This window comes from Sceloporus occidentalis, unplaced genomic scaffold (assembly GCF_023333645.1).
Source record: "Sceloporus occidentalis isolate IW3139 unplaced genomic scaffold, rSceOcc1.0.p SCAF_4, whole genome shotgun sequence".
Classification (NCBI taxonomy): Eukaryota; Metazoa; Chordata; class Lepidosauria; order Squamata; family Phrynosomatidae; genus Sceloporus; species Sceloporus occidentalis.
In genome coordinates this window covers 97,862,546-97,875,485 of record NW_028316984.1, presented here as the reverse complement: position 1 = coordinate 97,875,485, position 12,940 = coordinate 97,862,546, and the positions used below count along the sequence as shown (strand labels likewise).

General features: G+C 39.4%; 1 protein-coding gene across 3 annotated transcripts in view; it reads left to right on the top strand.

The window, feature by feature from the left end:
* The window catches only part of NAP1L4 (nucleosome assembly protein 1 like 4), a 49,987-nt gene extending 42,899 nt beyond the window's left edge, over nt 1–7,088 (top strand). For all 3 annotated transcript variants that reach the window (XM_089521008.1, XM_089521010.1, XM_089521009.1), the window contains one exon: nt 5,593–7,088. In XM_089521008.1, coding sequence (XP_089377134.1) covers nt 5,593–5,631 — 39 coding nt within the window. In that variant the 3' untranslated portion in view covers nt 5,632–7,088. The remainder of the gene's footprint in view (nt 1–5,592) is intronic.
* Nucleotides 7,089–12,940: the final 5,852 nt, after the last annotated feature.

Below are 12,940 nucleotides of genomic sequence, written 5' to 3'. Positions count from 1 at the left end.
ATCCTGTATTAGATTTAAAATTCTTAATCACTTTCAAAAAACATCAAAGGTTCAAAATGGAATCATTACAGACCATCAAGGAAAATATGCACATGAACAACTCAATCAATTTAAAGGAGGTATATTTGCATGTAGCTCTAGTCCCAGGTTGCAGGAAATATCTTCATTTTCAATTCAGAGAGTGCCATTTTTCATTCAGCACCCTTCCCTTTGGTTTTTCCTCAGCTCTTACAGTCTTCAACTGGATATTGGTATCCGTGAATTGCACATCTGAGAAAGGAACATGCACATTTGGATGACATCTTGGTGAAGACAGGGAACAAGGAAATAGTCAAAATAGTCAGAATAAACAGTGCAAATATTAGAGAGACATAGTTTTGTAATAAACTTCAAGAAAAGTCAGAGCCAACCACATCTATTGACTCATTTAAGAGCAGTGATAGATTTCTATGGAAGGGATGTCTGTTTTTAATCACAAGCAAGGAAGATAAAATAAAGAAGGAGCTGAATCAGTTGTTGAAGATGAAGAAAGCAGATACAATGTGTCCGGCAAAGGTCCAAGGATTGCAAAACAGATACGTGGACAAGAAATCATTGTTTGTAATTCATTCAGAGGTTACAGTCACTACGCAAGCCAGCCTCTCTCAATAGTGGTGGTGGGGGGATTATCTGGAGCAAACAAAGAGAAGCTGGAAGAAACCATTAAGAAGCTAAAGTAACCATTGGTTCTGGTTCATGAAATGCGACTGTTAAGTTATAGTCTTTGTCTGGACTTGAAATATAATATTTGTTAACTGGAACTGAAGGCAGTACGATTGGCGCTATTAGGTTTTGCTCACAGCATAAGGAGAAAACTCGTGCAGGTCTGTATGGACGATTTAACTGAAAGCTTACGTTGGCAATCAAGGGCGTGTATAGTCAGTGTCCTTGATCTAAGAATCAAACAAGATATTCCAGTGGGTGAAAAAAATCAGTAAAGGCAATGTATCTAAAATGTTTCTTAAATGTACAGGTGGATTGTAAGAGAAGGCATATTATTCATCATGGGGAATGGGCCTTGAACAAAGATATTTCAGCAGTTATGGGCCACTCCAGGTAGATTTATTCACCTCTGGAAATAACTAAACGTCAAGGAGTTAATTATTCAATAGATGGAGACAAAGGAGCAGAGCAGCACGATGCACTGGCAATGCACTGGGTGGGGGGTGGATTATGCATTTCTACCCTTGCCAATAATTCAGAAAATGTTAACAAAAATAAGATTGGAAAAGGCAGAGGTTCTGTTGGTAGCTCCATATTGGCCCAAGTGAATTTGGTTTCCGACTCTTGCAACAGTCAGGGAAACGTGGAGGCTGCCACAAAAACCAGACTTACTACATCGGGGCCAATATCAAAACCCAAGTTGGTTGTACTATCTACCCTTCCCATACATGGGGGATCAATTCCAGACACCCCCCCTGCATGGGGAAAAGAGCGTATGCTCAAGCCCCATAGAAAATAATGGGGGCACTTGCTCGCGGCAGTACACAGGGTGTGTGGTGTGAATACGCGCCCCATTGTTTCTGCCAGGGCTACCTTTCGCGTAAGCTCAAAGCCACGGAAGGCCTATAAGGAAGGCCGAGTGTAATTAACTGCTTGGATATTGAAAGGAACTTCTTGAATCAGAAGGGCAATACAGAGAACCTGGTTGATACTATTTTGTTGTTGAGAAGAGACTCTACTGAAAAAATATATGATATGACTTGGAAACATTTTCTGAATTATTGGCAAGGGTAGAAATGCATAATCCACCCCCCACCCAGTGGTCTATGCCTCATGGTATGAATCTGAAAGGGAGAAATGGTGATCTTGATTTTCTTCAAAATGGGATAGTCAAAGGAATATTTTGAAAAGGCAAGTTGCTGCATTGTCCACAATTTTCCTTCCAGAAGGCTGTCAACTTGTCAGCTAATCCTCATGTTAAGAGGGTTTTGAAAGGGGCGACTTTATCAGCATCACCAACAGTGCATAGATTTCCCTCATGGGATTGGAAACTAGTACTTAACACATTAACAAAGGAACTGTTTGAACCTCTCAAAGAAGCTTTTTTATTATTGTTGACTCTTAAAGTGATGTTTTCAGTGTCAAAGTACTTTAGCAACAAGAGTTTCTGAATTAGCTACATTATCTGTAGATCAGTATTAGTGAAGATTTAATCAGGATAAGTACATAAACAAAATTTGATTCCTATGCTTAGGTTGTTAGGTTATGTTGTTTAGACAAGGCTATAGAATAAAACTAACAAACAAGGGAGGAGAGTAAATGGACATAAAGGAAAATAATTTAAAATCCTTCCTATCCAGCTGGCACATGGGGAATTGCTCATTCTACCATCTAAGAATGACTTAAAACGGGTAGTACCAATGTTTCATTTCCAGCCCCTCTCACCTTTTCATGTGTAATCAGGAGGCAGTTTCAGACACACATGTGTTGTGTTGTAATATTAAAAAAGCATTGGATTTTTAAGAATATTGTTTACCAAGCTAGCATCCTAAACTGTTCTAGCCATTTTTATGTGGCTGAAGGCTAAGACATATCCTACAATGTCCTACCATGTCATCTAACAGTGGTCACAGTAGTTTTTTGTGGGTTTTTTGGGGCTCTGTGGCCATGTTCTAGAAGAGTTTCTTCCTGACGTTTCGCCAGCATCTGTGGCTGGCATCTTCAGAGAATGCTTGCCTTATATACCCAAGTCCTTTCCACACAAGCATTCTCTGAAGATGCCAGCCACAGATGCTGGCGAAACGTCAGGAAGAAACTCTTCTAGAACATGGCCACATAATCTAAAAAACCCACAAAAAACTATGGATACCGGCCATGAAAGCCTTCAACTTCACAGTGGTCACAGTGCTGCTCAAAGACTCAGCCTTGTTTTTTGGGAAATCTTTCACCTTTGGAAGTTGTTGCTTCATGTGTCTCATGGATGTCCAGTAATATGTAATTGCTTTTCATTTTTCATTATGTGGAATTAAGCACGTTAAAATGGTTGCATTGTGGATATGTAGCCTTATTCTATGATCAATGCAATATAATACATACAGTACAAATAATGTAAATATGTAGATGGGAGCAAATGCAAGCACTGCCACATTTGGAACAATATTGCAGTGTGGGACATTAACTTAAAGTAGGAACTGCACTCCTCACCCCCTTGCCCCTGCAGTCCTAGGTACCATCCAAAACTGTCTACAGCTGGTTTCTCAGCTGTCTGGACCAGCTTTTGCAGGATGAGAGGCACTGTAGTAGTAAGGAAGCATTACTCCTCTCCTGATTGCACTGATAATAACAACGGTGGCTGTGTGGTAGTAAAACCCATTATGCTATTTAGCTATAGAGTACAAGCAGCCTGGGCTTTTTTTGCTATCAAACCTCTTGAAAGCCAGAGTGCTGCCATTGTTTTCAACATAGGGACAGTGTGGTTGCAATTGACAATTCTTGTAAAATGCTTCCTAGAATTATTTTTAATTTGCCAGCTAATTTGGAGCATCTCTGTTAATGAAAATGCTCTGAATGAATTATTGTAGAACATTGCTATCTCATTCTGTTACTCTTATTCTGTTTATTTTGCTGATTGGGGGAGACGCGTTGTAAAGACATATATTTTAAAACTGTTGTAGAAGCTTGAGCGAAATTGCTGAAAAAACAGTTTGAATGAGGTAGAAGAGTAGGCCATGAAAGAGAGATAGAAGACTATTGTGATAACATGTTTGATCCAGTGAAGTCTTTTCCATTGAATTAATTATCCTAGACCTGATTCTGATATATCTAATCATATTTTGGAGGAATATTAAAAATTAGCTCATTAGATGTGGACTTGAGCATACTAAAAAAAACTACTTTGCTTTTATTATCAGTTTGGTTTTATTAATCTTACTTTGTGATGATTTGAGAATTAATGATTTTACATGTGCTTCTGCTTTGATGTGTGTATGTGTGGTGATGGATTATTACATTTTCTACAATGGTTTTCAAATTTAATCTCTTAAATCAGCTAATGATTTTTCAGAATTTTTGTCCTTACAGTAAATATTCATTATGCTGAGATACATATTGAATGTTGTACTCTTTTGCTAAATGCCTGGAATAAAAATTAGAGAGAGCTGTCTGATAAATGTGGATCATAAAAGTGATGCAAGTACAGTGCACCCGCGTTTTACACATCACTGCATACGTGGCTTTCAGCATATGCTGAAAGCTGCACCGGAAAAGCCTCTCACGTGCCCCAGAAGAAGTAATGGGGTGTGTGCCCATAAGCCCCATTACTTCTAATGGGGCTCCAGCATGCGCGGATTTCCCCTAATGCGGAAGGATCTGGAACGGATCCCCACGTAAGGAAGAGGGCCCACTGTATAATTTTAGGAGGGATTGGGGCTGTTCTATCTTCAACATTATTTCTTCCAAATGTAGATGAGGAGTCTTTACAAGTAGTCTGGTGGTTGAATCCTTCCACATTTTTTGCAGTGTGTTGGACATACAGTCCCTTTTCACAGGTTTTTGTCTTCTATAATTCTCCCTTTTCCTTGTTCTTAAATGAGGTCATTGTGTATCTGCTTTAAACTGGGAAGACACATGCCACCATCTAATCTGTATTTTTTTTGGTTAAAGTTATAGTTCAAGAATGGGAAACTTGTGGTACTTCTGATATTATTGGACTGATATTCAGCTCCTGGTATCCCTTGCCAGCATAGCCATTAGCGAGGGATTGTGAGAGTTGCTGTTTAGTACCATCTTTAGAACCATATGTTTACACTGCCTACTCTAGAAGTATCCCTTGGTAATTTTTCTAGACTAAAGATTGGGAACTTTGATTTGAAGCTGATATCCTAAAACAGAACAGTGCTCTTCTTAATCCTGCTAAATCTCCATCTTTTGAATTGGTTAGTGCTTGAATATATTGGAAACTGCTGGAATGAATTGATGTAACAGAAATACAGAATGGTCTGAAGGAGAGTGATCAAGGTTATCTCTGAATGTAATTGCGTCTGTACTTGGCCAGTACTGAATGACACCACAGAGTACTCTCACATTTCTTGAAATCACAGTAGGATAAAACCATAAAATAACTTACTGTACCTCTTCATATCAAGTCAGTTAATAGTTGTAGTCAGTGAAAATACGTTTTTCTGGAAAATACATTGGAAAAGTAGATTTTATGTATGCCCTTTGTGTCAGCTGGTTTTGTCATGCACTTCCTTTGCAAGAGAGGACTTTCTATAGAGATCGTAATTGGCCTGTGTGGAAGTAGGGTGCTGGACTCCATAGAGCTTTTATGTAATCCAGCACAGGTTTTGTCATGTTTAAGGAGCTTCTACAATGATTAAAATATACAAACAGGGATCATTGACTGTTAGTTTTAGCCTTTATGCTAAATATGAACTAGCTTGATAAACAGTAAATAGATCAGAAACATCTTAGTATAATTGGAACAATTTGCTTATGTTGGATCACTTGCTAATGGTAATTTTGCTTATATAAGTAGAATTAAATTTGGAATCCACTTGGATAAGTCTTGTGCAAACTTCCTTTTTTCTTTTTCTTTTCTCTTTTCAACAGAAAGATGCCAGCCAGCCTGCTGAATGCAAACAACAATAAGGAAATACCACTTCAGAGTGATATTCGAACAACCTGTAACAAACATTTGGATACCTGGCCTGCAGTTCAGGATATTCTATTGCTGCAGCACAATCTTATTAACAATGCTTAAAACTAAATTGTTTTCAAATGCATGATTTTCACTAACTTTTTTCTTATTTTTGCTTAACTTGTACAGTGGCAACTTAATGCATTTGAGAAATATGAGGTTTAATTAAAGCACACTCTACAGCCTTTGGTACACTGTAGTTCAATTGCCTCAATAGGCTTTCCAATTAAAATTTTAAAATATCCCTTCTGAAAAACTTGCCCTCAGTACAAAGTAATTTTTGTCTAAATACTGTGAGATAGTTCACATAAAAATATATTAAATTAATTAATTAAAATACATAACAGCAAAAACAAAGCAATATGATTTCTTCTAGCTCTTTTCCCCCTTTAAAATATGTTTCCAGCAACCTTCTAATCAGAATAGTGCTACAGAGCAGCATTAAACATTGTCATCTCCTGTAAAGGTAATCTGAATTTGAAGTAACATTTCCTTTACCTTCTTGAAAGGATGTGGTGGTGGTTGAGAGATCTTAGTTGTTCACCTTATTTATTCATGTTTGTAAGTACTTTGATGAACTAGTGCTTTTAATAGTTTTAAATATACTTGAAAAATATTTTTCCTGTTTATAAAATATGGGTACTTGTACATGGAAAACTCATACTCTACTTACAGAATGATTGCTTGTCAAACACTCCAAAACAACAAACTGGGTAAGAAATGGGCTTCATAATTTGATGAAAATGGGTTATGGCACTAATATATATCACTGATCTAACTTAGCCTACATTACTAGGCCTTGTTCAGATGATCCTCCAGATCTAGATTTGGAAAAGTGGAGAGCTGCGGGTTCATGCACTCCTTCTCCCCTTGTGTGTGCAGCTTGACTTCTCAGCTTTCTGTTTAGGGAAAAATAGTTTTCTATGATAGTTAAACGGCACATTCTGGTTTGGAGATCAGTGGTTTGCTAACTTAGACATGACTGCAAGTAAGAAAATGATGATACACTGCACTCAAAAGCATGGAAAGATGGAATGGTTTGAATAGTTTAGAGAATTGTCTGAGCTGAGCCCATGAGAATAACTTTATTGGGAACATATAAATTAAATCCTAAGTAAATGTGTAGTTCCGATACTTGATTTGCAATACTCAAATCACTCTGTACCACATTTCCATGGTTTTTAAAGCGCCAAAATCTTTGAAAAGATCTGTTCAGAATTACATTTCACATTTCTTAACACAATTATGCCAGTTTCTGGCAACAGTTCATTAGCAACTGTATGAATGCTGTTACCAGGCTTGTAGAGAGTGCTCCAGCCTTACCTTATACATTTGTAACTTAATACGGTGTTTTCAATTTGTACAGAATAGTTAGAATATTCTATTAAAGTTGTGAAACATGAAACATTTTGCCCTGGCATTTTCTCTGATACAGTACATGATACTTTTTTTAAAAAAAAACAGGATGTGTATATGCACCCATTCACTCATATGTGCATATGTACATGAACAGGAATGAGGGAAGCTACCCCTAGGAATCCCATTGAGATTTCATTTGATATGCCATATTTGTAAATAAGTATAGCAAACAGCTTATTCTGGTATTGTGTGTCAGATGTTCAGTGACTGGAAAACCTCTTTGGAGTTAAAAATCTCGAGAAAAAATGTAGAGTGTTGGAAAAACCATAGCCAACCATTTCATTCAGTTAGGGGGGAAATCCACAGTAGGGTAATACTACTTATTAAAATCAGTCTAATGACACAAAACTGAGCGAGCTCCTTACAGAATGACATGAGAAGCTGGTGTCAGAGTGTGCAAGCTAGGCTGGAATCTCTTTGTATAGAGAATTTGCAAGTGTCCATCAGGTTATATTGATGATGGGAAACAGAAATGAAGATTAAACAGTTCTTTAATTCTAGTTCAGTTCCTTGATTTTCTCTACCAGATTTGCTGACGTATTTAGATTCAGCAGTGCCTTATATTCTCATATGTGGTTTTTGTTGTTGTTGTTGTTGTAGTTCTCATTCATTTAATATATTTATCTTTCTGACTTTCTGAATAGCAGTTCTTCCAATACAACTTGTAAATAACATAAATCACAATAAACAATTGTAACATACCAAATGCAACCAAAATCTTTCCCACAGGGCAACTGACATTTGAGGTGGGAATGGGAGAGAATACAGCCAGAACAGGAGAAAGCTGTTCAGTGCTTCTTTCCTTCCCTTAAGACAGTTGAGGCATACCTTGGTATCTGTGTTTTTAACCATATTAGCATGTTAAATGTTGATGTCTTTCTGCTAAATGCTCATAGTCTTTAACCTGAGTAGCTAAAGATAATACTGCTTTCTTCCACATAAGAATACCTATTGTGGAGACTGATAGGATCTTCTGTTGTCAGAACAGCACAAGCTACCTGAACCAGCAAGTCAACAATACATCTTCTCACCGTTATTCCCTGTGATGCCCAAAAACTGTCTTCAGAAGGCATGGGAAACCATGAAGTTGGGTTTTGGGTGGTGTAAAGAGCTGTTGTGGGAAGGGAAGAAAAATCTGTTGCAATAGTTGTGGAAACTTTTCATGCTTGTGGTGATGTAAATACTGAGTAACCACTCGATAGTATGTTTGTCCATAACATATGCCTAAATGATATATAAACTAAATGCTTTCCTAGTCACTTACTATTTTCTAAACTTAATGTCCATCGCAGTGAAAATTCCTCAATAAATAATAGAAGGAAGAAGTTGGAAAAGTACTGGTCTTAAGTTCAAATGTTCGGTTACACAATGGTTAACATTATTTGTATACCAGTTGGCATTTTCCCTGACAATTTCTTATTAATGTGGAATTTCTAGGGTCATAATGTGGTTTCTTTTCCCACATAGATATATGCAGTCCTCTGCACAACGTATAAGGGTTGATGTTGGCTATTTTGCCACTCTTGAATGGCTATGTGGAGAACTCTAAAAATTTCCTACCAGTGCCACAGTGGTGCAACAGGTCATCCTTAAGTAGATAATCATCTTTGCCTTATCCTTAAATGGTCACCACCTGTCACAGTCTGAAAATTGTACTCTTTCAACCTAGTTGTAACAAGTGTCAGTTGAAAATCAAAGTTTTGTGAGTGCCTCTATTAGGAGACTATATATTAAATAAACTTATTTAAAGGTGAAAAAAGTGGTGGTGGGAGCAATCATGTTCAAGAAGGATTATTGACAAGTTAGAATGTGTCCAGAGGACAGTGGCCAAAATGGTAGAAGGTCTGGAAACCAAGCCCTGTGAGGTAAAGCTTGGGCAGCTTAGAATGTTTAGCCTGGAGAAGACAGCAGTTACATGATAGGCGTTTTTAAATATATGAAGCGATATCATGGAGTGAGCTTGTTTTTTGCTTCTCCAGAATCTAGAACATGAACCAATGGATTGAAATTACAAGAAAAAAAGAGGAGGAAGAACTTCCTGACTGTAAGAGCTGTTCAGTGGTGGAATAGACTTATCTTGGAATATGGTGGACTCCCCTTTTAAGGTCTTTAAACAAAGTGTGGATGGTGATCTTTTGAAATATGCTTGTTATGTATTTCATTATTCAGTTAGACTAGATGGCCCTTTCAGTTCCTTCCAACACCAAAATTTTGTGATTTGACCCTTCGTGACTTGGACATAACAAAGAGAGAGAGAGAGATCTTTAGAGGAAATTAGAGAAATTGAGGCAAAGTCACAGCTTGGAAAAGTTACTTATGGGAGACTTAAGTTCTCAGCATCTGTCATGTATGGCCAGTGGGAATAGTCATCCTTGCTTCTCCTCGGTAATTTTCAAAAACTGGCATGTTACAGACCACCCCTTTGGGGCGGCCTGTAACCGGCCCTTTTCCCGCTGTATCGGGGCCTCAGCTGCCACAACGGCAGCCTCTGAGGCCCCGATCTGCTGCTTTCCAGGCCACAGGGAAGCGACAAAAGGCCGCTTCCCCACGGCCTGGAAAGGGGTGTCCTTGGGGCTTCATGCCCCAAGGACACCCGATGCCGGCGGGGAGGAGGAGAAAGGGGCTGCTTGGCCCCTTTCTCGCTTGCGTCCCTGGCGCAGCAGTCTAAAGGCTGCGACAGCGAAGCAAACCGCAGAAGGAGCTCCATTACGGCGCTCCTTCTCGCGCCGTGGAAAGGGCGCTCTAGGCGCCCTTGCGCGGTGCAACAACATCACAACTGTACCGCCTCGTTTGGAGGCGGCACATTGGTGATGTAGTCATGGCGGCACCCATCTGTATAGGGCGCTGCCATTTTGTACGGACTGGGTCCGTACTAGGGTTAGGGGCATCAAGAAGTGACGCCCCTTTCTAACCCTAGTACGCACTCGTCGCATACTAGGGTGCCCGTTTGTAACGGGCCTTAGAAGTCCAGCTGGTTGAAGCAAATTTAGTGATTGTTGGATCATTTCCAGGCTTTGGACATTGTTCAGCACATGGATGGAATTTTAAAAAAAGGGCAAATAATGTAAAAAAAACCCCACAACTTATTGATAAATTAGGCAGACATATAGAAAAGCATTGTTTTGAATGTTCTTTTCTTGCCATGACAGTGCGTATGCTAGCATCTGACTACACATTAGTACTGCTGGGTTACATAGGTGAAACACAGATATCCAACTGTATTTTCGATTTAAGCATAACTGATATGCATCTCTTCCTGTAATTAAGCCCAAGACCCTTTGAAAATTGCTGCTTTCTTGAGTCTAGAAGTGAAATGGCTTGGCAACAGTCATATGGCTTTCAGCTGCCTTGGGAAACAGCAGGTTCTTCAGACCAGGCCAAAAAGATTTCATTCATTCATGTCATTCATCAGCAGGGGATGTGTTGTCCTTCCGCGGCTATTACAGGAAAAGGAAATTGGGTTGAATTGCTTCTAATTGTTTTGGTTTCCCCTCTGGCAAAGTGAAATAGGATTCCTTCCACAAGCATCCTAGTAAAGCCCTTGGACAATCTGCTGGTTCATAAAGATTGTCGTATTCTGATACTGTGATACTTGAAAAAACTTCGTGAGAGACAGTTTGCTTTTTGCTTTGATTTCTTATGTTGATAAACAGATTTCACTGTCTGAATTTTCAGGGAAGCCACAGTGATGCCATTCTTTGATAACATAACTCTGAGTTATAATTACTTGCAATTTCTCTCAATTACACTCACTTTCTTCCCCCTCTCCCTCCCTACATAGAGAAACTCAGTGCTACCGAATCCTGGAATTTGTAGTTGTGAGATATTTAGCCTCTGGTGCCACAACAAACTACAAATCCCAGGATTTCACAGCATCCAGCTGGCAGTTAAAGTGGTGTCAAACTATTATTTCTGCTGTGCAGATGAGGCAGGCCCAGGTTTATGCTACAACTTCTTTCACACATCTCAAAGGTCCTACAAAATCCCTTTGCATACTGATATTTCATACGAACACAGCTGTGTCTGAATTCTTCCTGCCTTAACCCACCTAAATATTTACACCCTGGGTAAGATACAATTATCTAGGTCTGGTTGAAAAGAGAGTGACTTTTTCCAAGGTTGGCTCAGTGGGAATTTGAATTTGGTTTCCCAAGTCCCAGTTGAACACTGACAACTGTATCATTTTGGCTCTAATTGTGATTTGATTGTAAATCATCTCAAGTGCTCATGAGTGGAAGAGCACTTTAGGAATATGACTGGAATCCTGTTGGTGACAAGCATGTATGCACATAACGGGGTTACACATGTTTGGGTCTTGTTTGGGCTTTGCAAGGAGGACTGAAGGTTAAACTTTGCAGAAAGGTGTGGAAGAGGGCAGGAGAGAGAGGGAGGAATAGCTTGGAGTGAAGCAGGACATGACAAAGTGCGAGGAAGCAGGAAGGAGACAAAACATCAGGAATCCAGCCAGGTAAAATAGCAACTATTTATTGCAATATTCTTTTCCTCCTGTTGGATGGCATTGCAACAGCAAGCAAAAATGGGTAGAATTACTTTCCTAAGGAATCTGTTATTTATCTAATGGATGACATTTTAGCAAGAAGAAAGGATAGGTCTTTGGCTGAAGGAGTTTACAGATATTCAACACAGAGAAGTCAGTAGAAGATTGGGAAGAAAATAGAGGCTTGGTTACAAGGAAGAACGTGTTATTATTTCAGAGATAGGTACTTAGGAAGACAGGGCCAAAATGTTCACAGAACATGTAGTTTTGAGGAGGCTTTGGAAAGGAAAGAGGCATGGAGGTGACATTGCAAGGAGTCCCAGAGACAGTTCCCAGCAGAAGAGAAACAAGAAATAAAAATATAGGCCAGTCATAAGAACTATGAATTTGAGATGAACAGGCCAATGGAAGCATGGAAGGAAGAACTAGATATATATGGATATACAGGCAGAGAGTATTAAAAACATTGGCCTGTTACAGACTGCCAAAATAAAGCTGCTTCGGGTCTCTTTGGAGGTATGAGGTTTAAATGATGCATGCGTCCTAAGAATCCGGAAGCTGCACCAAAGCTGCACTCCGGTGCTTAGGAAGGGAGTGTGGCTTTGGCGCAACCTCCGGACTCTTAGGACCCATGCATCATTTAAATAGCATACCTCCAAAGAGACCCGAAGCAGCTTTATTTTGGCAGTCTGTAACAGGCCATTAAATGGAAGATAACTAGCTTTGGAGACGTTACCTTTTTGAAGGCAGTTTACTACATGCTAACTTCTGGATTCTGGAAATTGCACTCCAAAAATATCTTAGTTTGTTTAGTATCCCATTTCTCTTCTGAACAGGAAAGCATTAAATTGTACATTCAATAAAATGCTGTTTTTAAAACATTAAAATTTAAAACAAAACACACAGCATATTAAAACAGCATGCCCTGTTACACACCGGCTAACTGGGCAGCTAAGGCTTATGGCCTGTTTAAATAAGAAGGTCTTTGTTTGCCTACAGAAAGACAACAGAGAATGGGCAGATGAAACCTCTTTTAGGAGGGCATTTCAAACCCTAGGAGCAGCCACTTAGAAGGCTTTATCCATTTACCCACACCTGAGCCTCTGAGGGTGGGCCAATGGAGAGAAAGCACCCCCCTCCTACACACACACACAGGTCACAAGACTCGGGCAGGCTTGGATGGTGAGATACAGGCTTTCAGATAGTCCGGACCTAAACCATCTAGGGCTTTATAGGTCAAAAATTTGAATTCTACCCAGAAATGGACTAGTAGCCAGTGACGCCATTTCAGCAAGGGAGTTATATGTTCGCTATAACCATCCCCAGTCAGCAATCTACCCGAA